Source organism: Thrips palmi, unplaced genomic scaffold (assembly GCF_012932325.1).
Source record: "Thrips palmi isolate BJ-2018 unplaced genomic scaffold, TpBJ-2018v1 HiC_scaffold_16, whole genome shotgun sequence".
NCBI lineage: Eukaryota > Metazoa > Arthropoda > Insecta > Thysanoptera > Thripidae > Thrips > Thrips palmi.
The window spans coordinates 8,585,842-8,612,640 of record NW_023144625.1 but is presented as its reverse complement, the minus strand read 5'-3'; the positions used below and the strand labels follow the sequence as shown (position 1 = coordinate 8,612,640).

General features: G+C 63.7%; 2 protein-coding genes across 2 annotated transcripts in view; both read right to left on the bottom strand.

The window, feature by feature from the left end:
* The window catches only part of LOC117643067 (teneurin-a-like), a gene marked incomplete at its 3' end in the record, with an annotated part of 38,160 nt that extends 28,904 nt beyond the window's left edge, over nt 1–9,256 (bottom strand). The window contains exon 1 of the mRNA XM_034381720.1: nt 9,075–9,256. The remainder of the gene's footprint in view (nt 1–9,074) is intronic.
* Nucleotides 9,257–24,451: 15,195 nt separating this feature from the next.
* On the bottom strand, nt 24,452–25,281 carry LOC117642965. The gene is made up of 3 exons (XM_034381601.1): nt 25,073–25,281; nt 24,844–25,006; nt 24,452–24,772 (listed from the first exon to the last, which is right to left on the bottom strand). The coding sequence occupies exons 1-3, from the start codon at nt 25,279–25,281 to the stop codon at nt 24,452–24,454; spliced, it is 693 nt and encodes a 230-aa protein (XP_034237492.1).
* Between the last annotated feature and the right edge of the window lie 1,518 nt (nt 25,282–26,799).

The window sequence follows — 26,799 nt, the reverse complement described above, 5'->3', positions numbered from 1 at the left end:
CCATGCCAGGAGAAAAAAACCCGAAAAAAAGCGAAAAAATAAAATATTTTTTTGCAGTTGTTTGATCAGCAGCAGCGCATCGGCCCCACTCTAATCACAACGCCCCTCGCTGCGTCGCAACGCTGCAGTGCGTTGCAGCGCGTTGCAGTGCGGCCTCCACAGAGATTCCATCAAATTAATTAAAGCCGAGAGTAATAGGCGAAAGGGGCGGCGGGGCAGTGCAGCGACGGCCTCAAAGTTGGCAACACGGATCATCGACGTGCTGCAAGCCGGCCCGGCAGGCCCGGCCTTCCCCCTCGGCCTCTTTGGGCCGACTGGCCGACATCAAAGCCCGGACAACAAGCGCACGTCCACAACGCGTCCGTCTAGTCCGCCTCCAAAGGCCGTGAGGCCGTGCTGCAGCCTCCACAGTGCCGCCTCTCTCAATACAAGGGGGCGCGAGAGAGACAGAGCGACCGCTCGGAATGAGCCAGCAGTGCCGCCCGGCCCTGCCGCCCTGCCCTCACCAATTTAGCCGGCCGGCCATAAGTCACAACAAGCGCAGCGTCCCAGCGAGCGGCCCGACACTAACCGTAAAATGTGGAATAGACCGCCTGGATGGCCTTTCCAATCACCAACTTCAACTTGACTTCCTCCAAATGAAGTAATTGTCGGCGCCATCGTGACACGGCCGCGCCTCCCCCGCATCGTTAGCGACAGCCACGCCGGCCACCGCGGCGCCCACATGTGTCCCTGATGGCCTCACGCAAACCACACTGTGCAGCCACACTGCCAGAAAGAGGGGCAGCTTCGCCGGCTTGGTGGCGCTGCAGCGGTCCAGTGACGGGGTCCGGCGGGGCCCCAGCCCGGGAACCCTGCGCCTGGAGGGCCAGACGCTAATCAGCCTGGGAGGAGCCACCCGATACTGTGGCTGCATCCCACGGGATGCGGCGGCCTCGCTAGCCTCGCCAGCCTCGCTGTGCAGCATAACGACCTGGGCTGGGCTGTCCGCGCCTGCAGCCACCACCGTCGGACCGAACGGAAATCACCAAGGGGCGCGCTACCATCGGGAAAAACAGCGCGCTGCACCACCACAGCATCGTGGCCGGAGCAAGGCTGGCGTTCGATCCGATAGAGGCAACCCTTCCGGGCGCGCAGACACACAGACGGTCAGATGGCCTCCCTCAAGAGGGGTCGGACGGCGGCGGCGGGGCGGGGCGGGGGCGGCGATAGCACAAAGATATGTAATCCGAGAAGGTGAGGAAGAAGACAACGATAGACACGGGCAGCAAGAGGGAGAGAGAGAGAGGACAGGGATAAGAACGGGAGAGCAGCGCCAGCCAGCAGCCGCAAAGATAAGGGGTGTGTGTGTGTGTGTGAGTGCGTGTGTGGAGCAAGCACGGAGGGCGATCAAATATTATACCTTGAGCTTAGTTTTTGCCCGTCTCATCCCCAGCCCCCCCTAGCGCGCTCCACGCTGACACTTCCACATGTGACCCCCCGGGGTGCCTCCTCTCCGCCCCGCCCCCCCGCACTGCCGCACTCGGCGCCAAAAGTTGACCCGGGGAAATAAAATACGGCCCCTTTTGCTCCGGGAAAGTCCCGCGTGACATGACGGAGGGCGCGGGGCAGGTGAGGAGTCGGCGGTGCGGAAAACGGCGGGGGATTCAAAACAGACGCGCCAAGGACAGCGCGGCGTGGCGCGGCGGCAATCCCCGAGGTGCCCCCGGAGCGAGCCGCGCTGGAGAACATTCCAAACAGTCGCTCCGTCTCTCTGCGCCGCTCTCTGCCCCGCGGGGTGGCGTGGGGGTGCGAGAGAGACGGGAACACCCTTCGGAATCGCTCGGCTGGGAACTAATCGAGCCGACAAGTGCACCTTCCCGCCGCGGCTTAGCTGGAGCCGAGGCTGGAGCCTGGAGCACCTGGAGCGGCCGACTGACTCCGCTTTCGTCGCTCCGTCTCTCTCTGTCTCTCTCGCACCCCAAGCGGTGTGAGCACTGCTCGGGAGCAGCCTGCAGGAGCGAAGCAGCAAAGACTGCTTCTTCACGGAATCCACCGTCTTTCTGATCCGCGAGAGCGGGAACCAAGGAACCAGTCCAGCCCTGCCCGGCGAGGGGCGGGCTGACACGGCCCGTCCAACTCGCCCGGCCCGACTCGTCGCAGCGCGTCCCGGCCGCCGTGTTTTGACAACCGAAGCACTGCGCAGCGGCGACCGGGGGCTTGGCTCGCTTCGCGTTGCTTCGCGTTCCCCGCTTCACGCCGCAATTAGTCTAATGGTGCCTCCACTGGACCCACGAACGCGACGACCGGGCGCCCGGCGGACAGACGCTCCGCTGCAGCCGGTCAACCGCTACACCGCCAAAACAGTCTCGTGTTTTGCCAGGACACTGCCGTGTTTGTGAGGCAGCCGGGGGGAAATTATGCAGCCAAACTGCGCGCCACGGCCGCCGTGGCGAAAACGGCCTCCGCGGCCAGGCAGGCAGGCAGGGCTGGCAGCCAGCTTCAAGAATAATAGAGCCACCGGCCACTTAGTTTGCTGGGCCCGCCGAGAGTGGAGTGGAGCCGCGACCCCGGCCGCCCCGCCTCGCCTCGCCGCCGTGGTGTGCCGTCTGGCCGCCCCGCCCCGCCCCGCCCCGCCCCGCCCCGCCCCGCCCCCGCCGCCCCCGCGCCCACGGCTGACCGGAGGCTCTTCACTTATTCAGCGCGTAGTCATTGCAGAGGGGCACCTTGTTGTTGTTGTTGGACGCCAAGGTGGGGAGCGGGGCCGAACAACAACAAACAACAACAACAACAACAAGAAAAGGCGGCGAGTGTGCACACTGTGGGGCGCGAGGCGGGCGGGAAGGGGATTCGGCATTCCGGGGCGCGGGAAACGGCGAAAGGACTGGAAAGGAGCAAACGACGACGAGCGAAAAAGAAACAGTATCTGCCTTGGAAACCGGACCGGCGACACAGTACAAGAGCAGCCTGCTGGCGGGGTGGGGTGGGGCGGGGGGGGGTGGGGGGGGCGGGGCGGGGCGCAGTAGGGGGTGGGGAGGCACCAGTAGGCCCGAGGTGACGATCGCCCTGCTTTCATTATTTGCAGCAGGGCCGACCGGGGCCGACCAGGCCCTTTCTCCTCCCACTTTTTTCCTCAATGAGACCAATGCCGACGGCAGGGCCACGGAGAGAAGAAGGAGGAGGAGGAGAAGTGGGACGACGCGGCACGCCCAAAAGAGCTAAGCCCCGAGAGCACTCCTCTTGTGTTCCTCCTCCTCACCTCGCCGAGTAGGGCCGAGTAGGGCCGAGTAGGGCCCAGGCCCAGCACCGCGGTGAGGGCCTCGAGTATTTCATTAGCGCCCCGCTCTCCTTTTCGGCACTTCGCCGCCGCAGAGTGGCGAACCGGCGGAGTGACTACACCAGTCAATCGCGGGGAAACGGGAAGGACGCCGCGGCCGGGTCCGACGAGGACAGAGGCGACGTGCATGGAGATTCCAGGGGACAAGCGGACTGCACTGGGCACTGCAAGGCACCGCACTGCACTGCACACCCGCATGCGTGCAGCAGGCCCCCTCCCTACGCGCTGCTGCGCGCACAGCCGCCGCAAAGCAGTGCGTCGCACTCTACCCCCTCCCCTCTCTCGCTCCTCCGCCGCGACGGCCCTTATTTATCTGTGCCCTTTTTCACGGGGCGCCGCGACGCACAGCGACGCCGCAGTCAAGGTGAGCGGGCCCCGGGCAGGGGCGGAGGCACGGCGGGGAGGCAGGCAACCTCCTTGGCTGTACAATTTGCATAGGGGCGAGAACGACACGCTGGCTTTAAACCTGCAGCGCGCAAAAAAAAGACAAAAAAGAAGCAAAAAAGAAATGGTTTTTGCACGCCGGGGCCGGGGGGTATTTGAACCCGGGGAGGAACCGGCGCACGCTCCACGGAGCAGGCGCTACCTGCCTGAGCCACGCCGCGCCATCCATTCCCCGCAGCGCTCTCGCGGCGCGGCGCGGCCAGGCAATCAGCCAAAAATGGAAATTCCTTTCCGTGACGCAGCATTGCATTGCATTTTAATGGGCGGGGCTGCGGGGCGGGGCGGGGCGCGAATCCCAGATGAAGCGAGTCGCGGCGGCCGTCGCACAGTGGGCCAGAAGACCAGTGGAGGCGGCCAAAGCTCTAGACGCGTTTTGAGCTCCAGAGTCGCTAAGCAGGACTCGAAGCGAACGTGTGACCCCACCAATGGATTCCTCGTTCGGAGAGCAATCCATTGGTGGGGTCACACGTTCGGTTCGAGTCCATTTAGCGACTCTGGAGCTCAAAACGCGTCTAGAGTTTTGGCCGCCTCCACCGGTCTTCTGGCCCACTGTGCGTCGTCGCCGTCCTCGTCGCTTCGCTTTGCCGGCTCGCTCACGCGCACCGCACCGCGCGCCACTCGATCCCCTTAATATACAGCGTGATTCGCGAATCCTTGGCCAGCTTTCATCCCACACTGTGGCATCATGACAAAGTGCTTCCGGAGTGGCGCAAGACACCGCGAAAAGGATGGAGAAGGGGTGCGAGGAAGAGAGAAAAAAGCTGGTGGGAAAAAAAAAAACTAAGGCGGGACTCACTTTGGGCGCGTCAGATGTGATTTAAGAAGTGCGTGGGGTTTGCTAATGGCCCGCCCTTCACGCGTCATGAATCTGTTTGTGTTTTCGGGGGATGACGCCACCCCGTGCCGGCCGCGCCCATGGCCTCGCCCATGGCCGTGCCCCCACCACCCCCGCTGCAACCCCTGCAAACAAGCCCCTCTAAACGCCGCCCGTTCCCACCACCGCTTTCCCAGTTTTACTCCAGGATTAGGCCGTGCTGCGCTGCGCCACTGCTGGAGCCAGGGAGGCTGGCTGGAGCGGCTGGAGCGACTGGAGCTTCCAGAGGCTGCCTTATCGCGGGCGTCGTCGTCTGAGACTCCCGCGGCACAGCGCCGCCGCGCCTACACGCCAAATTACGAAAAAGGACCGGATGAAGGATTAGGGGAACGGTCCGCCCTGCCGGGGTGGCGGCAGAGGGAGGGAGGGGAGGGGGAGGAGGAGAGAGATACTGGCGATGATAAGGACCGACCGGAGGGGCGTCGGTTGATTGGCGGCAAAGCGTGCGCTAACGCATGCATGAGGAGGCCGTCGACGGCGACCCACGACGGCGACCCCACCGCCGCCCCTTCCCCGCCACCACCGCACTGAAAAATGAGCCCCGGGTAAAAACGCGACGGCGGACCGGGTGCCAGTGTGGGTGCCAGGCGGCGCCATTTTTACGGTGACTTGTTGAATGCGCGGCCCGGGCACGCCTCGGGCACGGCCTGCCTGGCGGTGCGTCACCGGCACGAGGACGAGAGCGTCGTCTCGGTGAGGACTCCCAGAAGGCGCTGGCAGGCCGGCCGGCCGGGCAGGCACTCTAGTGGGGCTAATAAAGTGCGAGTCACGACGCAGCGGGTTCGCCACTCGGCTGCACTCGGCTCCGCAACAAAGTAGCGAGTGCCGTGTCGGCCGGTGGCGAAGGTCCGCCCTGCCAATACCGCGTCGCCGCGTCGCGCCGCGTCGCGCCCAGTCCGTCCGGTCGATGTCGCGTGCGCCGCGCCGTGCGTTATGCAGCGAGCGTGATCGCGGACCGTCAATTAACGCGGCACGGCGCGGCACGGCGCGGCACGGCACAGATGCCTCACTAATGCAAGCTGCAAAAGCTGCAGCTGGCAACAGGTTTTTGGAATCGATACCAGCGCTACGGCACGCCACGCCACGCCACGCCACGCGAAGCACCTGGGCGACGACGGTGTGCTCGCCTCGGTGACGGCCTCAGTGACGGCCTCGGTGACGGCCTCGGTGACGGCCTCGGTGACGGCCTCGGTGACGGCCTCGGTGACGGCCTCGGTGACGGCCTCGGTGACGGCCTCGGTGACGGCCTCGGTGACGGCCTCGGTGACGGCCTCGGTGACGGCCTCGGTGACGGCCTCGGTGACGGCCTCGGCGCCGTGCCTTATCCAGATGCTGCTCGCGACTGCCCTTTTTGTGCGGCAGGGCAGGGCAGGGGGCATTCGGGGCCCCGCGGGGGCAGGGGGAGGGGGTCCAACGGTCCCATCTCCACACCTCAGGAATAACAAACGCCGTGTCGATGACGGCTTTACTGCGGGGCGTCTATATTGGCATGAGGGCCATTACTCACGAAGGCCGGGGATGGAGGACGGCAAGGAGAGAGAGAGACGACGAGAAAAAGTGGAGATAGGAGAAGCTGGCGCACGGTTTACATGTTCATAAAAAAACACGACTCCTGGAAAATGTTGATGGTTAATAACTGTATATTATTATTATTGGACCATTTAACGGGCCCTCCAGCCCTAGCCACTCCGGCGAGAGGCCTCGCAGCACCGCCAGGGTAGTCGCTCCTCGCGTCGCGCCACCTGAGCCGGGGATAAATTCGGTATGAAATCCCCCCGTGAAGCGCTTCCTGGCTGGCTGGCTGGCTGGCTGGCTGGCTGGCTGGCTGCCTGTCTGTCTGTCTGTCTGTCTGTCTGTCTGTCTGTCTGTCTGTCTGTCTGCCTGTCTGTCTGTCTGTCTGTCTGTCTGTCTGTCTGGCTGGCTGCCTGGCTGCCTGGCTGGCCGGCCGCGCGCGTAGACGTGACGACCCGGCAGCCCCGCGGCTTTGCCGGCGTAATGGACAGCCGTCCTTTTATTTACATCATAATACCGAACCGCCGCGCGTTCCGCGTTTGATTGTCCCTCCAAAGTGTTTGATGTTCCATTAACCAGAGCGAACGCCACGCAGACACACTTTCATCATCGCTCTCCACTTTTTCCTTGTTTATCCTTTTCGTCCGCCGCTTGCCGCGGTCGGCGAGGACGCGACCCGGAGCAGAGAGGTCCGCGGTCACCACGGCCGGCCTGCCGCGGCCTGCCGTGTACGCACATTGTTTCGTTTCATTTTACATGAGCCGAGCCAAAAAGGCCGCCGCGACGTCTGCGTGTGTGCGTGCGTGGACAATGGCAATAATAATGACGATAATAATAAATAAGAGGGGACGAGAGGAAGTGGAAACAAAGGAAGGAGAGAGCGAGAGAGAGGTAGAGGGTTCCCCTCGCTGCGGTCCAACGCCACTCTAAACAGGGGGCGGCCCTCTCCGGCCCTCTCGCCTTGCCCTTTCTAGCTCGGGACACTTTCAGAGTTTCATCTCCGGCTACCTCGCTCCCGCACGCTCACACACACACACACACACACACACACACACACACACACACACACAACACACACACACACACAGAGACAGGCCTTGGGCGGCGTTCGGCTTCAGTCAGCGCCGGTCCAAAGTGCATCCCGGTGCACCGCGCCGCGCTGGCAGTGTGGGGTGCGCATCGGGGCGCCCTGCACTGCAGCCTGCACTGCCCTGGCCGGCCGGAAATAGCCGTTCGGTAAATAAAACGGCGCCGCGGAAGCAGTGGCGTCGGCGAGCGGCGCGGCCGTCGGTCCATCATCATCACGGACTGGGATTCCGGCTTATCGAAGCGGGCGCCGACTGCGTATAAATCTCCAGCGATTACCGCCAGCCAGCGCGGCGAGCAGTCCGTCTCTCTCGCACTCGTGGGGCCTGCCGTATGGGCGTGAGGGAGACAGAGCGCGGCCACAGTGTATGAGTGCATGCGCGAGCCGACGAGGCGCCGTCCTGCTGGCCGCATTCTGGCTCGGCCGCCCCGCCCGCCCCGCTCATAAACAGTGATTGTTATATCATTTAGACTGCGTTCATCAGCGCGGCCGCCCGCTGCGCGCCGCCGGCGACTACACTGACAAGACACGCGCTGCACGCACGGTCGGCGCCAGCGCGCCTGCGAGGCTCCGGGTAGGCCCGCCCGCCGCGCACCGGTGTCCGGCGGCAGGTGTCCGGCGTCCGGCAGGCGCCCGACGGGTACTCGCCCCGTAGCGGCGTGGCGTCCTGGGTTCGACTCCCACGCGCCTCCGCTTTCGCGCTTTTGTCCCCCGCGTGGCGTAGCAAGCGCGGGGCTCTCTCGCCCGCCCTTTCGAGGCCGTTTCTTTATATTTCCCAATACGGTACGGCCCTCCATGGAGCGAGGAGGCGCGGCCGAGGGAAGGGGCTGTGACACAGGGCGGTGACAAGGCGCGGCGTCGTCGCCCTGCCTTCGTCCTGCCTTCGCCGCGCCAATCGATCCTTTATTTGCATACACTCCGGCCACTGGCGGGGCACTGCGGCTCTCCGGGGCCGTCTTTTCCACTGGCTGCGTGACACCCCCGGCCGAGGCCACTCCGCCACGACATCGTGCCGCCGTGCCTCCGAGAGGAGGGCCTTCGTCATGGGCAGACCGCGCCGTGGGCTCGGCCTCAGCGTCGGCGCCTGCGGGTGTGTGTGTGTGTGTGAGAGAGAGAGGACGACAGTGTGTGTGACCACCCTGCCACAGCCGCCTTCAACACGCGAGATAAGAGCCAGACGACCCAATCGGAGCGCCCAGGGAATCCCACGACCCCCTCGCGACCCCCGACGGCGGAGAGAGGAAAACAGTTTTAAAACAAAGCGATCCTCTCCTCCGTTTCCGGGCCACCGCACGGTTTGCGGCCGGGTAGGGAATAATGAATTGTCGCGCGGTCTTTAGGAGCCGCTCCAGTGTTGGTAACCAAGACCACCATTAATCAGACGCGGTGCACGCGGCGACGACCACGTTGTCATCCATCAAGCCGTATTGGCCGTCCGCCCGTCCAGGACGGTCCTGGACCAAACAGCCACCTCGGAATTTGTTTTAATTGAGATTGTTGCGGCAAGTTTGTTGTTGCGCCCAGTCCGTCTGCAGGGATGACGTTGGCTGGCCGTGAGGCTGGCCGCGGGGCCCGGCTAGTTCAGTCATGGTTGCCGGTGGTTCAGCCGAAGTGAACCAAACACTGCCATCGCTTGTTGCGTCCAGGAATGATTCAAAACACAAAACGCCGAAGGCCGTTTCAACGCCAAAACGGTGTTACCTCGAGACTAGCTTCAGGCTCCGCAGTGACATGACACAACTAACACACACCCAGAGTGACAGCCGACCGTCGCACAGACACAAAACAAACACAGCACCAACACCGTCCGTCCGGGTGAACCGAGTCATCGGGATGCACACCACTGAAGGAGTTGACAGCGTTCCTCTTGCACGGCGTAATCCTCGGGGGGTTCGCACACGGCACTCGTCACTTGGTCACGTCCGCGTCACGTCACTGTGGGAGGCACAGCGCGGCTCGCTCTCCCAGTCGGCAATGTCCGATCGCTGCGCAGCCCAGCGCCGCCGTGCGCGCAGCTCGCGGCCCGCGCAGCCTCCGTATCGACCGCGGAGTGGCCTGGCTCGGCTCGCTGTGGCTCGGCTCGGCTCTCCGTCGCCGCGGCTCGGCTCGTCTCGCCTCTCGCGCGGGGCGTCCCTGTGCGTGCAGTCCGGACGCCGCCTCGCTCGGCACTGAGTCCTGCCGAGCCGCGCCGCCGCGCCGCTCCACCCCGCTAGGCCGTAGGCACCATGGGGTGCGACCCGAAGCAGCCAAGCAGTCGCGGTGGTGGTGGCGGCGCGGCGGCGGCAGCGCGTCGGCTCCAGCCGCGGCCGCTAGGGGTCGCCGGCGTCGCGCCGCCGTGCGCCGTGCCGCCGCGCGCCGCGTGCGTGCCTATCGCCGCCGCCGGCGATGAACCAGTGACCCCGCCAGGCCGCCAGTGGCCCTGCCCGGCCCTGCCCTGCCCTGCCCTGCCATGGCCCACGGCCCCGTGATCGCATCGCGGCACGCACGCGACACGCGCTAATCCCAATGCAATGCGTCATGATGATGCAGAGGCCTGGCAGCGCAGCGTCACCCCGCCTGCGCCTCCACTCCGCCGCGCTCCGAACCCCGGCCCCGAACCAAACCCACAAAACGCTGGCAAACCCACAAAAGAGCCAGCCGCCTTATTTACAGCCTCCATCACTCTGGAGAAAGGCAGACAGACTCGCGGGGTTTCCGCGGCCGCGTCCATAAACACGCACGAGGCAGAAAATGGAATTTTGATGTGAAGCCGTACTCGGGCCGCCGCCACAGCAAACAGGTGAACGCAACCTCTGCTCTGCTTTTACGACTCAGGCAACGCTCTGCTTTCCCTCTCCGCGTTTCACTCTCTGTTTTGCCCGCACCCCGAGTTTGTGTATTAGATTCGAGAGACAAATGGAGGGGCGGGAAAGGCTTGATTCCATGTAAGACACACATGCAGACGTGTTGAAGTAACGGAGGGCGAGGGCGGGGCGGGGCGCGGCGGGTTGGGGAGTGCAAGGAATGCATTTTTCTCTCCCTTGCCTCGAACCGCGCCGCCACCACAGCGCCCTCTCGGATAAGAAAAAAAATATTCTCTCTCCTTTCGCAGCGCGAGTTTCTTTCTTCTCGCGCCAAGAAAAGGTGAGCCAGGTTTCCACACCACACCTGACAAAAAAAATAAAGAGTGCCAAACGGAATTTCGTTCCTTTCTGCTTGACATGTGGGTTCCAAAACCTGAATTCGCACCCAAACAGACACGCCGGCGGGCCGACGGGCGGGCCGGTGTGCAAAGCAGCATTCATTGGTAACGCGCACGAAGCAGCAGCCTAAGCAAAACACATTCCTCGTCATCATTTGCATGGACGGCTCCATTTTAATTTCAATTCAGTTTGCGAAGCCGCCCCGCGCCGCCCCGCGCTCCCTCTCCCTGCAGGCGGCCCGGCCGGGTGGTTCCGGAGGGCGGTGCTCTCTGTCTCACGGGCCACGCCGCCGCCACGCCGCCCCGCGAGCGCGACAGAGACAGGATGACCGTTCGGAACGAGCCCGCCCCCCCCCCCCTCCCTCGGCCGACGACCGGTCTGGCTGGCAGTGCCTGGCAGTGCCCAATGCCCCCGGGAGGTGGACCGGCCCGGCGCACGGCAGCGCGGCACGGCAGCGGCGGCAGCGGCGTTTGCATACCAACCAGGTCGGTACCTCTCGAAGCTGGAGCCACGCTGGAGCCACGCTGGAGCCACGCTGGAGCCACGCTGAGCCACGCTGGAGCCACGCTGGAGCCACGCTGGAGCCACGCTGGAGCGCACGTGCCGAGCGATGGCCCCGGTGATGTCCGTCAGCGCCCCGGGTCGCGCTGACGCCGCGTAGCCGGCAGCCACACGGCGGCGAGTCACAGAGAGAATTCCAGAGAAATCCGCGCGCCGCCCCCGTTTTTACTCGGCTGGAAGCAATGAAGCCCCTTCGCGAGAGCAGAGAGCACTCCGCGCCGCCCCGCACCGCCCCGCACCGCAGCGAGGCGCGACGGTCGTAGGTGACTTTACTGCGAGCCCCGCCGCAGACTGGCTCACTCGCCCGCTCGGCCAGCCGCGCCAGACGACGGGTGGGTGACTTTACTTTCTTCTTGCAGACGGAAAGAGGATTGCCTGGATGCCGCGCGGCCCTGGACAGGTTGTCTGGAACGGTGCGGCGGCGAGGCAGGAGCGATTCGTGTCGTGGCGGTACACTGGAAGGGGCCCCTCCAAGCTGAATGCAACAGCGTTAGAACGAGTCTCTCTTCGTTCATCCACCCACTTGCCTTCTCTGGCTCAGTCATCCTGGTCCTCTTCAGCTGTCATTCGTCGCCGTCCTCTTCCTGCTACGTCCGTGATTGTCTTCCTCCTCCTCTTCCTTCTTCTCCTCCTGCTTCTTCCTCCTCTCTTCGGTAGCGTCGCTGGAGTCAATCCATTAGCCGCAAGAAGACTCTATTTCAAGGAAAGCCTTCGAGAGCTCGCGGCACGGAAGCCGGACATTCGAAAAGGCCAGCGCAGATAGTGGCCGCACTCTCGGGAAAAAACCCTCCCCTCGCCCTTCGGCGAGGCAACATTGTGGCAGTAGTATTTCACTAAAAAGCAGCAGCAGCAACAACAACAAGATCCAGGTTAGCGACGCATCAGCGTTACGTGATGCATGGACGGAGAGGACCCTCAAACAGCAAGATAAGACCTCTCCTCTCCAAGCAAAGAGGGGCGGGGGATGGTGTGCGCTGTTGCTCCATACTGGCGGCAGCGCGCCCCCCGCCCCGCCCCGCTCTAAAATGATATTGTCGGAGGTCAAAGACCGGAAATAAAAAGCTTGTCGCGGCAGACGTCCCGCGCGCCCCGCGTGGTGGTGGTGATCGCCGCCCCGGTGATGCCGTCGAGACGCCCAGACGCACTCACCCAACGCGACTGCGGCTCAGCCAAGGCGGAGCCCGGCGGAGCCCCGCCACTCCGTCTGGTACACTACCTGCAAACAAGAAAAGCAAAAGGGCCGTGTAAGCTCCCGGCTTCTTTCGTATTGTTGACGAGCTCGCGGGATGGAGCAGAGGAACACATTTCACGTCGTGGGATTGATTTCGGTCTCGGTCACCAAATTTCGAGACGGCAGGACAGAGATAAAGAGGGTCGGAGAGTGAGAGAGAGAGAGAGAGAGAGAGAGAGAGAGAGAGAGAGAGAGAGAGAGAGAGAGAGAGAGAGAGAGAGAGAGAGAGAGAGACAGAGAGAGAGAGGAGAGCAGAGAGACAGACAGACAGACAGAGAGACAGAGAGCGAAGGGTCGCGGCCGGCAGGCCCAGCTCGTCATTTTATTTGGCAGGTTATTTGCTTGCTCTGTTTGGGCGGGAAGAATGAGAAAGTTTGGACGGAGTGAGCACAGCACTCAAGTGGGCCGTGGCGGCGGCCGCGGCGGCCGCGGCGTGCGGATGCGTGTTCGTGTACGCACTCACGTGTTTATTTTTTCCCGCCGTCCTGTTTGTTTTCCCGTTTCCCCACCCCTCGGCACACAGCCCCGCGCCGCCCCGCGCCGCCCGCCCTAAGCCCAGCCAATCCCCCCACCCCACGGTTTGAATTTCCCGCGGGCATCAACGAAAACAGTTGACAGTGGATCGAGCAGACGGTCGGACGGACGGACTCGCAGGGGGTGGACAGACAGACAGGCAAAGACAGAGAGCGAAAAAAACAGAAAGGAAACGCTTAGCGGTCATTTACATGGTTGATCGTGCTTGGCGCGGCGGGGCTGGCGGGCCTGGCCCTCTGCCTGGCCAGGGCACTGCCTTGCGCTCTCCAGCCAGAATTACGGCCCCACCCCGCAAACTTGCAAAGTGCTGCCAACTGATTTTCCAGTAGATAAAATGCATCTCAGGGTGTGTGTCGGGGGCGGGGGTGCGGGCGACGCTTGCCTCAGCAAGTTGGCAGCCCTGTGCCCCGCCGGCCCCGCCGCCCCGCCGTCCCGCCTGACACGGGATGGCGCGTCGGCGCAAAACGAAGCTAATAATCATAAATCTGAAGGCCAAAAATAAAGTGCGTGTTAGTTTGGTTCGAGTTGGCCGCCCTACCGCCCCGCTGCCTTTGCGAGGGGAGCTTTGCCTTTGCCTTTGCACCGCCCGGCCGGCTGTCAGCGCCGCGTCGCGCCGCCCCGGGGTACCTTAGGGTTGCCACTCACGCCGTGGAGGAGGGCGGCGCGGGGCGCGCCTAGCGAGCGAAGGCCAAGGTTGACCGCAGCGCCGCGTGGCCACCCTAGTCGACGAGTGATTCGTTTTCATAGCTAATTGGAGAGGCTGGGCCTGGCGGCCTGGCTGCTGCCCCCCTCTGGCACCGCGCCGTCTCGGCTCGACGCCCCCGGGCCCCACGGCCCCACGAGGGGCCCAGGCAGCCGGGCGCAGCCGGCATTAACTGCGATCAGTCAGCGACACAAATTCTGGCTGCCTCGCCGCGTCAGTGCCTCCCTCCGCCACGCCACGTCGCCGTCGCGGCGACAGTTACTCACAATCACGGCCATCTTGCAGCGCCCGCCGCCCCGGGCAACACGACACACACTGTAATTGTACTCATTATTTCGGAGCGGCGGAAGCGCCTTTCATCCCGGGGCTCGTCTGCAGTGCGCAGTGGCCAGACGGAGAGTCGGACAAAATTCGACGCGTTTTGAGCTCCAGTCGCTAATGCTCGACAGCGTGCCCACCAATAGGGTCCTCGCGAAGAGCAATCCATGATGGTCACACTTCGATTCGGCTCATTTGCGCCCTGGGCTCAAAACGCGTCTAGAATTGTCCCCCTCCACGGTCTTCTGGCCCACTGTGCAGTGGCTGCAGTGCAGACGGAGAGCCGATTCCCCGATGTGACTCGCTCGCTCTCCTGGGGCGCCCCTAGATGCGCGAGAGAGACTCCGCGACGAAAACGACTCTCGGAATCAGTCTGCCGGGGCCCTCTCGCGGCGCCCCGCCGACCACACCGTAATGGGTCATGCAGCACGCGAGGAAGTGCGCACGGCGGCAGGAGCGAGCGCCAATTAAAATTTGATTCGGCCATTTGCGGGCCGCTGCTGCTGCTGCTTGAGCCGCTTCCTGCCCGAGACCCTCCTGCCGGAGCACGCGCAGCACGCGCCAAATCGCAGCGCTTTTTCGCGCCCCAATTCCGGGCCGCTTGTTTCCGCGCGTATCGACGAGCCGATCGGCGGGGCGGGGCGCGGCGGGGTGGCGCCACCTCGTGCGTGAAGAGCCCGCCGACGGACCGACGGGCCGGCAGCCCCGAAGCTCTCATTAGTACGGACCGCCGACGCCCTTGGAGGCCTTGTGGCGTACAATGGATTTGCCAGAAGACCGGTGGAGGCGCCCAAAATTCAAGACGCGTTTTGAGCTCCAGAGTCGCTAAACAGGACTCGAACCAAACGTGTGACCCCACCAATGGATAGCTCTCCGAACGAGGAATCCATTGGTGTGGTCGCACGTTCGGTTTGAGTCCCATTCAGCGACTCTGAAGCTCAAAACGCGTCTTGAATTTTGGCCGCCTCCACCGGTCTTCTGGCCCACTGTGTGACGTCTTGAGATACCAGTACAAAAACTACGTCCGAAAAAATGGGGTGCGAGACGATGGAAATACGCCGCTAGGAGGACGAATACGCAGTCCATGTTCACGCGGCGCGATGTATGGGGTTTTGACGAGTGGCCACCCCCTGAGACGCCTAGCCGCGCCGAGGCCCGCCGAGGCCCCGCCGAGGCCTGCTGCTGTGCGACCAGAATAAATATTTTCCCTGAGGGCGCGGCGGGCTGGCGGCGAGGGGAGACGCGCGGGCGGGGTGGAGCGGGGCGAGGGAAAAATGAATCAATGGAGGTAAACTTTGTACACAGCGATGTAAATAGTGTTATTGTTTTAAACACCCCTCTCATTTCGAGACGGGCGGATGGCTGTGGCCGCCGCCCACTCCCCGGTCTGCTGGAGGCGGCTGGAGGCGGCTGGAGGCGGCTGGAACGCGCGCAAACATCGAATTCCGCGAAGGAGACTCACCGAGCCATGCCGCGGCCATGCCGGCCAGAGTGGGGCGCCACGATTAGACAAACCGAAGGGCCCGAAGGGAAACGGGGCGACTGCACTGCAAGACCGTCTCATTGCAGTCCGAATCGATTCCGACATTTGCATTTTTATTGTGCGAGTGGGGATGGCCGGCTTCGGCCTGGCCGGGCCGCTGACATCGGCCCCGTCGGCCAGAGGGCACCACAGGGCCGCAAAGCCGCGCGAAATGACGGAGCGCCGGGACGCGAACCCGCGTCATCCCGCTGCCGAGACCGAGGCCGGCGAGGCGAGGCCGGCGATCCCCCAAGCGACGACCTCGGGGAGACGTCGTCGTGTCGCGCAAAATACTTAACTTTCTAGTCCACTAAGCCCTTTATAACTAACTTTCAAACTGCCTGGCGGGGCATTGGGTCGGATTAGCAGAAGAGGTCTGAGACACCGAACACGCCGAGCACACGGTATCCACGGTGCAGAGGCGTGGCGCGGCGCGCAGCGCGCTCCAAAATCGGAAAGTGGCTCGCCCACGAACGCCCCATTTGTTTCAGACTCCCAAAGCCCGACGCCCGGAGGCCGAGCCGGAGGCCGAGCCGGAGGCCCGAAGGCCCAACTTATTTTTTTGACGTCCCCCGTTCTGTTTGGAGCAGTGTCCAACGCCACCCCTTTGAGGGCTGTGCGCCACAGCTGCTCCTGGGGCTTTGGGGCTCCAGCGGCGCGCCGCCCGAGGGCCTCAGGCGCCCCAGGCCTCGGCCAGACCGGGCGGCGCCGGGAATGCCACGCCGACGCACAGTGGACCAGAACACCGGCGGAGGCGGCCCAAACTCCAGACGCGTTTTGAGCTCCAGAGTCGCTAAATGGGACTCGAAGCAAGCGTGTGACCCCACCAATGGAACGAGGAACCCATTGGTGGGGTCACACGTTCGTTTCGAGTCCTATCTGACGACTCTGCAGCTCAAAACGCGTCAAGAGTTTTGTCCGCCTCCACCGGTCTTCTGGCCCACTGTGCGACGGCCAGGGACTCTGCCAGGGACTCGGCCTCGGCCGCGACAAGCGGGACAAAGACCGGCCGAGGTGGCCGTCGTGTCCGAGGCGTCGCGTCGCCTCATCCATGATGCATGAGGCGGCTGCGTTATGCCGGTGTATCGACAGTCAGACCAGATTGGCCGCACTGCCGGCTCGGCGCCCAAACTCTCATTTGCCTGCATTCTTAATTGGAGTGCACCTGGGGCCCGGACGGCCCGCGCGGCCCGGACGGACGTTTGACAAATGGCGGGGAAGGCCCACTGCTAGTCCGCCGGTCCACCGGCCCACCACGGCCCACCGCGTCAGACGTCGATCCGGCCCGCCTAATGGGACATTACCCCGGAAACAGTGTTTCCCTCTCCACCGCCACTACACCAACAACAACTTGCGCCGTGAAAAATGGCCCGGCGTGTGATTGGCCGCTTTTCCTTCTCTGTGTCTACAGCGCTGTCAACCGGCCGTTAATAAAAGATTCGCTGGAATTATTCGTCGAGTGGAGTGAGTGTAGGCGCGGGGCGGGGCGGGGCCGATCAGGGCTGCTGCTGTTATTGGCCGTAAGCAATCGGAAATCGAGGCTCCGATAAAACCGATGCACACGTGTCGTCGTCAACGCCGCCGTCATTGACTGGGCCAGGCCAAGCCGGGCCAGGCTCGCTGGACTCTCGGTTGTCTAGGCGACCACCTCGCTGTCCTGGTGAACCGGAGGGAGGGTGACGCGGTTCGGGAAAAAAATAGGAAAACAAGAAAAAGGGCACCGCAGGCCATTGCTCAGCCACCACACTGACTCCGGCAGCAAGTGGGACGCACTGGAGCGGCTGGAGCGCGGCGAGCCGCACCGCATCCACTTGCTCCCTGGCCGGTCAGGCAGTCTGCCTCACTCGCACTGCGCGGCGCCCCGCAAGGGGTGCGAGAGAGACAGAGCGACCCTTCGGAGCGGCTCGGCTGGCCCATCTCGTCGGGGGTTCGCAGCCCTCGGCAGCCCTCGCTACCATCAGGGCGGCCCGCTGGCTGGCTGGCCTTCCACTTTCTCTTTAAAGGAATCGGATTTTGATGCCGAACGGGAGAGCCTCACTGCGACCCTCCCCGACCGCAGGCGCCGCTGGGCGCCCCAACGCGTTGCGGGGCGAGGAGGCCCCCGCAGCCCCCGCAGCCCCGCTGCGCAGTGCACGCACTCACTGCATGTCTCCCCCGAGCCCCGCCGAGCCCCGGACCGGCGTCGGGAGAGATTCCGAGAAAAAAACTTTCCGGAAAGATGATTATAAGTGTCGAGAAAGGCCCGCGGAGTATGTAAATCGAGGACTCCAAGATAAGGTGGGCGAGTGCCGGCCGAAGACTTGCCAAGAACTACAATCCGACACACCATTCCCGGCCTACATTGCTCCCGCATTCATGAACCAAACTCGGCTCTGACAGCAAACCGCGTCCAAATTCAAATCTATCGCCTCCCCTCCCCTTTCAATCCGAGCGCCCTGCCGGGCCCTGCCGGGAGGGCGCGCAGGCCGAAGGGCCGAAGGGAAGGGAGGCTTGAAGGGCAGTCGTAGGGCGGTGTGGGCCGAGGGTGGCCGAGGGCGAGGGCAGTTGGTTGCGCCCAGCTGCATCGCATCGCCTGCATCAATACTGCACGGGGTCGTGACACGCTGCGCGTTATCACTTTCAGTTTGTTTTTCCGCTGCATTTCTTGCGCCTCGCTGAATGCTTGATCCGCCGCCACCGGCCGGCAAGGGCGAGGCCAGGGCCGCACAGTGGGCCAGAAGACCGGTGGAGGCGGCAAAAACTCTAAACGCGTTTTGAGCTCCAGAGTCACTAAGCAGGACTCGAACTGAACGTGTGACCCCACCAATGGATTCCTCGTTCGAAGAGCAATCCATTGGTGGGGTCACACGTTCGATTCGAGTCCCATTTAGCGACTCTGGAGCTCAAAACGCGTCTAGAGTTTTGGCCGCCTCCACCGGTCTTCTGGCCCACTGTTCACCCCTCGCGATCCTCGCCCGGTCCGGCCAGTCCGACCAGTCAGGACGCTCCGTCGTAAACCGAATGGCATCGCATCGGGGAGACAAAACATCCGCGGCGGCCGCTCCGTCCCTCCCCGTCTTTCCCGTCTGCCACAAGCTGCCCGTCTGGTGGCCGCCGTGTTGCCAAAAGAGGGGGCGGGAATTACAACCAGGACTAGGCAGCCCTTGGCAACCCTTTTGATGCTGGCGCAGCCTTGAACCATTGAGGAAATATTCATTTGCTTGTGGCTGTTCGTTAAGGAGGTCGCGCGCACAATGTGCGTTGCGGTTGCCTACACCTTCGTCCGGCCGGGGTTTTGGCGCTCCGGCAAGAGCTTCGGGCGCCGGGTTCGGGGTTTCGGGTTTCGCAGCCCCAAGTTGCGGGCCTGCCTGCCTGCCTCGGCCTGCCGCGGCGCCGCTGCCTTTCCCTTCAAGTTTCGGCGGCATCCTTAGTTAAGCCCCCTTTGTCCGAGGAGTGCGTAATGAATGATCGAAGATTTTCCGCAAAGTTTGTGCAGGGGAAGGTTTCATCAGCGAGATGAAAGAAAAATTGATGGTTATGTTTTCCTCTCATCCTCTCCGCCTTTCTCTCCCTCAAGTTGGTCGCCACGCCGTGGCGGCCATAGCGGGTCAAAGATTTGAAAGTGGAGGGGGAGGGGGCGGGGCGAACGTCGAGCGAACGTCTGGAGGAAGCAGAAGGAAGAGTAATCATCGAAGAATTCTGTCCGAGGTGCTCGGCGGTGCTCGGCGTGGCGCGAATCAGACTCGACTACACCGCTAATCCTCACGTCCCCCGCTTCATTTCCACCCAAAACTTTCAACGCCAAAGAAGTATTTCCTCCGTTTTCTTTTCACGACCCATTTTATCCCGGGGCGAGCGGCGCGGTGCGGCGCGGCCCGCCGGCAAGCCTTCCCGCCCCGCCCTGATCTGACAGGGACAAACTTCTGCAGACGGATTCCACTAAATGGTCGGCACGCACGCCCCACGCAAACCGACGCGGCGTCGAGACGGACCAGATGAGACCCAAAGCCCTACATTTTGCACACACCATAAATACGGACGAATTTGCAAACAATAGGAACAGCAGCATAATTTTTAAAATAAATAGCGCAAGGTAAAGCAACATTTAGGCGTTTGCAGTCTACGGGGCACTCCGACTTCATCAGCGCGCGTTTGCGGCACGCGCGGCGGCGCGCGGCGGGCACCGCCCCCGCCAGGCCGCGCCAGCCACTTGAGAATGCAATTGGGGCTTCGACAGTGACGGATCCGCGAGGGGCCGCGGGGGGCCGCGGGACGTGCCGCGAGGACGAGGAGAACGGCATTATCTCGGACGAAACAAAATCAGCTCGCTCGCACCGACACCGCCAAACACCACTACCAACGTGGAGAAGGTCGCCTCGCCGCACGGCCTGCGTACACAATGGCAAACTTGGCCGCCCCCGCCCCGGCCCTCTGCGTGCCCGCCCCGCCGCCGAGGTGAAGTCGCGCTTTCACCTCAGCGCGACCTCGGCCTCGACCTTCAGGGCCTTCTGGGCCTCGAGAGCTGCAGGGCCTGGGGCAGCGCGTCGTGGGAAAAGGGCACCGGTGGCGTCGTGCCGCGAGTCGCGGTGGAGAGGTGACATCTGTGCAAAAAACGCGCCCCTTTGGCGGCAAAGGCGTCTCACCTCAGCAAAGACACCAACCAAAACACACTCACAGTGTAACAGTGTGGTGCCGACACCACCAAACCAGCGCCACTTTTTCCCGCCACTTTTGGACGAGTGCGCCCAATTTTCCGCGCCTCGTTTGGCAACAGCAAACAACCCCCTTTTTTGCCACCGCCGCCTACACACGCGCGCACACACGCACGGCCTCACACACACATGTCAATGTCACGCTGTCACTAATCGATCAAACGTCGCGCTCCTTTTCATCACGAGGCGGGGCGTGGCGGGGCGTGGCGGGGCCGAGATGTAACGTGTTCGCTGGCGATAGCGGGGCGTGGCGGGGCGCTGTGTGTGCTGTTCGTATCGCCGCCTCCAGCAGCGCTCCGGCAGCCTCCAGCCGCCGCGCTCCAGCTCCAGGCCCTCCTTGGGGGATTAGCGGTCGTCCGTCCTTATCGCCTATCAATCAGCTTGCTGCACATGTGCCCCACCGGCACGCCCGGGCGCGGCCGGCACGGCCCACCGACTTCCCCCGGGACGATGACGGGGCGCGGCGCGTTGATTACCGCCGTCGTCGCCACGCCCCGGTCCCGGTCGGGTCCGCGCCGCGGCCGCCCCGCCGACGCCACTCGAAGCCGTTGCTCAGACGACGTCCGCTTTCTGAAGAAGAAGCCCCCCAACTCTCTGGAACTCATCTCAGTCGCGTCCCCGCCCGGCTGGAAAGCCTGGAACGCCTGGAAGAACGCCTGCAAAGCCGGCGAAGGGAGGCGGGGCGGGGCGGGGCGGGGCGGCCCACGTGACCTTTCCCGGCCAGCCCCGCCGGCCTGGCTGGCTTCCTGATTGAATATGAAAATCTCGAGGACGGCGGCGGAGGAGGAGCAGAGCTGGGGAAGGGCGGATAGCGACCTGCTGTCCGAAGGGCCAGAAGGTGAACCGGCGGTACGGGGGGGGGGGGGGGGGCTTTGCGACACGGACCAGACGCAGCGCCGCGCAGCGCGACGTCACGGCTAATTGGACCAACCCCCCAGGGACCGCGCCGTGCCGCGCCGTGCCGCCCCGTACTAAGGGGGCACCACTTCAACTGTATCACGGCCCTCAATATTTCACCGCCCTGCCCCCTGCTGCCCCCCGCCCCCTCCTCAGCACACCTCCGGCGTGCAGACCTGCATTATTTGTGCCCCGCGGACCGGCCATCAGTCAGCGAAGCAAAACAACAGCGGCACTCACGTCATTCCCAGAGACGCCCGGCGCGCCCAGCCTCCTTGCTGTAGCGGCGGCAGCGCGGTAGAACAGGACAGAGGAACGGCACTCACAGTCGATTCGCCAAGAGGACTTGTCCCGGTCGCGCCCTAGCCATGCAACTTGCTTTTGACGAACGACGGCCGAGGCGCGGCGCGGCCGGGGGCGGGCGGACGCGCGGCGAGCGCGGCCACAGAGGAACATCTCGCTCGTTCCGTTGATTAATTGCCTGAAGTGAGCGGCCGCCGAGGCGCGGCGCGGTCGCGGCAGCGACAGGCCCGCCGCGCCATACACCCGGCGCGCATTCCTCATTGAAAACACATCTCGGGGCGCGGCGCTTCGGCGTATTGGAGACGTATGAGGGGCGTCAGCGGCGGGGCTGCGCGCACCGCGGCGAGCGGGAGCCGAGCCCCGCGCCCGCAGCCCGCCATGCCGCCGCGCGAGGAACGTCGCCGATTTCGAAGATCGCCCGCTCGCACGTGCGGGGCCGGGCGGGGCGAGGCGAGGGGCGGGGCCGGCCGCGGCAGTGGCCACGCGCGCCAGTCGTGCGGGATTCACATGCCGAGGGCTGGAGAGGGCGAGAGGGTCGGCGAGGGGCGGGCGAGGCGGCGGCAGGGCGAAGGCCCGCCGCGCTATAATCGACACACGCGCCGCGTTGCATTCCTAGCGATTGAAAGTCGCACATTTTCGGGCCGCCAAGGCAGTTCGGCGTATTGGAGACGTATCAGGAATGCGTCACGGCGTGGTGCGAGCAGCGGCGGAGCGGCGAGGACAGGTAGGGACCGCAGAATTCCGTCTAAATCGCACAGGTGCCTACCGTCCTTGTTTCCGGAATACGCTGCAGACCGATTCCGAGAGTCGCCTCTCTCGCACCTACGAGGGACGCCACACGAGTGCGAGAGAGACGGCTCTCGGAATCCGTCGGCAGTGTGCCACCCCCGCAGCCGGGGGTCAAAGAGGGACACGTCAAAGAGACAGACTCGTCCGCCGCAAACCACGCAGGTCGGCCACCGTCCCTTGTCCTCCAGGGCAAAGACCCCCCGGGGCACACGCAGAAAAAGGCACGCCAAAGTGTCCCGCAAGGCCTGCGAGGCCTGCAAGGCCTGCAAGGTAGGCAATTGTCATAATTTACCCTTTTTCAGAGAGCTTGCTGGATCCGCCCCTCGCCCGCATGCAACGAGCCTGGCGGCCTGGCGGCCTGGCCCTCCACCCCGGCGCGGCTAGCGCGGCCTGGCGCCCCGGCCTTGCAACTATGTAGATGGCGCTGGCCTGCAGCTGCTCTAGCCCCCCCCCCCCCTCTCCCCGGACTCCGCTTCTTGCCGCCGAGGGGAATGCGGGGGAAGCATCGAGCATTTACTGCCCCGGGACACGCGAGACTCGAGCCAGCCAGCCCCTGCTTTGTTTTTGTGCGCGTTTTTGTGAAACGCGCGGCCCTTCTTGGCCGCGACTCGGCTCAACCTCCCTCCGCGGAGGACAGCTTGGACTGCGAGTAGGCAACCCGCCGTACAGTGGGCCAGAAGACCGGTGGAGGCGGCCAAAACTCAAGACGCGTTTTGAGCTCCAGAGTCGCTAAATGGGACTCGAACCGAACGTGTGACCCGACCAATGCGTTGCTCTCCGAACGAGGAATCCATTGGTGGGGTCACACGTTTGATTCGAGTCATTTTTAGCGACTCTGGAGCTCAAAACGCGTTTAGAGTTTTGGCCGCCTCCACCGGTCTTCTGGCCCACTGTGCACCGTGAGGGTGTTTCCGCTGTGCGAGGAGGGCGCTCTTTTAATCCAGAGAGGACTCCCTCCGGCCTTCTGCGGGTTCCGCTTCGCTTGCTCCGCTCCAGCCGCTCCAGCCGTGGCTGCTGGACGCGCTGCTGGAGCCTTGAGCCTGCAGCCCGCACGCCCGGCAATACCCGGTACGGTGGTACAGTCAGCACGGCGAAGCGGCGCCGGTACAGTCGGAACACGCACCGAGTGTACGCGGCATAATGAGCCCGCTATTTGCGTTTCTGGCTGAGCGCGCGGCACTGCAGGGCACTGTCTGGACCGGCGGGGCGGGGCGCGAAGGGGCACCCCGGTGTGTAACCCTTTCATGTATGGGGGAGGCGGGCCGGGCCGGCCGGGGGAGCGGAGGCCTTTTCAACGACGGGCGTGGCGGCGTGGCGTCGGCGGCGGCATTTTGGCCAAATCACAAAGGAAAGTTTCATTACAATTTTGCCGCCTTGCTTTACTCAATTCCCGTGCAATTTCGGCCCCGAGTGCGTGTCGGCGTGTCGCAGGCAAGACTCCCCGGCCGCCCCTCGGCCGAGCCCTTCGGCGCCACGCCTCGGCCACGCCCCCGTGTGTACAGTGTACAGCACCCCTTTCCACTTCGCTCCAAATCACCAACCAAATTAGCATCGGGTTCAAACCTCGTGCGTCCTGGACGGCTACACTGTCAGACGGGGTGTTCGGCGTGCTCCAGGACCGCGGCGGCGACCTGTTGGGGGGCTTCTGCTTCTTTGTCGCCGACAAAGCGAGTCGCCACGAGGAAGGACGGCTCAGCAAATCCTCTCGGGACCAAATTGGGCTAATTCGCGGTGAGACGAGACACGGTGCAGTGTGGAAATAGACGGAGGGGGGCTCGATACAATAGGGGAGGGAGGGGGAGGGGAGAACAGAGAGAGAGAGAGAGAGAGAGAGAGAGAGAGAGAGAGAGAGGAGAGAGAGAGAGAGAGAGAGAGAGAGAGAGAGAGAGAGAGAGAGAGAGAGCTTATCATGTGAGAGGCGCGCGCCGTATTCAGACCTGGGGGAAGACGAGCCCTTTATGCTCCTTTTCTTTGAGCCCCATTCCTTATTCTGCAATCAAGGAGCAGCAAGGAACAAAGCACGTTATTTAGCCCTTAACCCTCCTCTCCCTCCATCCCCACCCCCCTCCTCTCTCTCTTTCCCCCCCTCTCGCCGTCCAGGACACGGGATCGCTTTCCTGTCCCCCCGCCAACCCCCTGCTCGCCAACAAAAGCACAGCGCCGCAGTGTGGTTTCCGATTTCACCCACAAAATGATAGAAAAATGGGCGGCGCTGGCGGGCCGGCCCGGCCGGGGCGCCCACCGCCCACCAGGATGATGATAAGGGACTCGGTAATCCCGTGTGTTCATCAACAACATTCGATCCCCGTAATGGCCGCCATCATGATGGCCATGATGCTGACGACGGCGATGAGGCGCCGCCCCGATAAATCACCGCCTTTCCCGCCAAAATAACACCCACACTGGCAACATTTTTGTTTTTTTCTCTCCAGAGAAGTCTAAACTGAACAAGGGCGCGGTGCTTCGAAGGACACGGCTTTCGTGACTCTATCTGGGTCGGTTCCGCCGCCGCTCCTCGGCGTACAGCTGCCGCCACAGCAGCTGCTCTTCGCGGAGGTCCCGGACGTCGCGGGCCTCGAGGCCGTGGCGGCGGCAGGGGTCGGCGTCGTCCTCGGAGGAGTCCTCAACGTGCTGCAGGCACAGGCCGTGCGCCGCGCCGCGGTACCAGTCGCCCTGCTCCACGGCGATGCTCCGGCGCGCCGCGTGCACCTCGTCGTCCGCCGTGTCGCAGCACGTGTGCGAGTCGGACAGCGCCAGGTCCACGTCGGACGCCTCCAAGGCCACGTCCCCCGAGCCGCAGCCCAGCATCTGGCGGCCCGGGTGTTGAGCGTGGAAAGCGGAAATCGAAACCCCAGCCGGCGGTCGAACCCGGGACCAACCTGCTTGCAAGCGCGCGAGCAGGCGCTCTGGCCCGGCAGGTCGTCACAGGCCTTGAGCAGCTCGGCGAACTCCTTGTCGCGCTGCCGCAGCGCGCGCAGGCACTGCCGCAGCTTGGGGTCGTAGTCCATGTCCCACATGCGGGCGCGCGCCGCCGCCACGAACCTGTCGATACCCCGCGTCAGCGCCGCGCCCAAACCCACATCGCGGGGTAGCGACACGGACACGTACTTGCGCATGGCCGCCAGGCTGGTCTCGGCGCGCTGCCGCAGGTAGGCCAGGGACAGCCACACCAGCACGGGGGCCGCCACGGTGGCCGCGGCCAGGAGCGCGGCGCCGGCCGGCACCAGAGGGGGCCGCCACTCCCAGGACCACGACGACGGAGGCTCGGGGGGGCTCGAGTCCAGCAGGAAGGCGTCCCACTCGGGGCGCACGGACATGGCAGCGACGGCGTGGACTGCGTCAAGTTCGTCGAGGGCGGCCCGCTGCCATGGCGGGCCGAGGCATTGTTGTGGAGGGCCGAACGGGCCGAACCAGGCCGAACTGGGCGGGGCGGCCACCCCTTCGAACCTCTCAGATCCTCTCGGATTTCAGTTATTTGCAGCACAGCCACTGCGGCTTGCGCTAGCTCTGCGCTCGCTCGGCGCAGCTCTCCGCTAGTTGGAGCAGGTGTGTACAGCCGCTCCGAACTAACTTTGGCCGGCCTGCCTGCAGCGTCTCGTCCCCGTCCGGTCCGCCTGCCGAGCGGGCCTGCCGAGCGCCGACTGACAAAATTTTCTGAAACTCCACCACACCGCGTGAAATTTGATAACAATGGCAAAGTTATTCCGGGGTAAATAATGCGAGTCGCCGAGCCGCCCGGCCTGCCCGCAGTGCGCTCGGCCCCACGGCCCACGGCCGCGAGTTGGACGGACACACAATTCGCTTCCGCCTCCCCACTTTCTGCACGTGGAGCGACGCGGGGCGTGGAGGCAGGCTGGATAAGCCCTTCCCAGCGGCGCCCCCCAAAAAGAAAATAACTAAAAATGGAAAACAAAGAACAAAAACAAAAGTCCGCGCGCAACTTTTTCTTGTTCGATTCCACCTCCACCTCTCGCGGCGCAGTGTTACCTAAGGCTTCTGTTTTTGCAAGGGAGAAAAAAAAATCGGGAACGACGACGACGACGTACTTTGCCAAAGTATGTCATGGGGCGGTGTCACGCGACTTTCCCATGGAGGTCACATGCGGCATTTCGCACACTCACACACGCAACGCACTCTCCCTTTCTCTCTCTCTCTCTCTCTCTCTCTCTCTCTCTCTCTCTCTCTCTCTCTCTCTCTGCTTCGATTCTGACGGGATGACAACCCGACTGCTCGCTCCGCTTTACGGCCGTGTACGTTTTTCCATGACAATAAAGACCGCCGCCCCCGCCCCCCTTTCGCCCATTTTATACTCTCCAGGAAGCGAATAAAATAAAGGACACTGCCTTGCCGCCGTCCGTCCGTCCGTCTGTCTCTCTCTCTGCCGAGCCGTCAGCGCGACCGCCGCGCCGCCCATTTTCCGAACCACTTTTGCGACGAAATTGAATTAAGGACAGCGAGACCCCTCATTGCAGTGAGGCTGGCTGCCTACCGCGCGGCCTGGCCTGGCCGGCCTCCCATTCAGGGCCACTGCAAAAGGAGCAGCGGCCGGGGGACGCAGGCCGGAGGCACCTGGGCTGCTGGACGGACTGCGTGACGCAAATGGAGTAACGCGCGAAAAATATAACAGTGCGGAGCGGCGTGGTTTGGCCTGGACTGTCTGCGGCGCGTCGCCGGCCGGCCTCGGAGGGAGAGAGATGCCGAATGTTCAATTCCAGGGGGCCGGGCACAATGGGAGCCGCAGGACTCGACTCATATCACGAGGCCGCGAGGAACGCCTGGAATGATTGGTCCTGTTCCATTCAGATATGAGTCTCCTCCTGTTGCCATGGCAACCG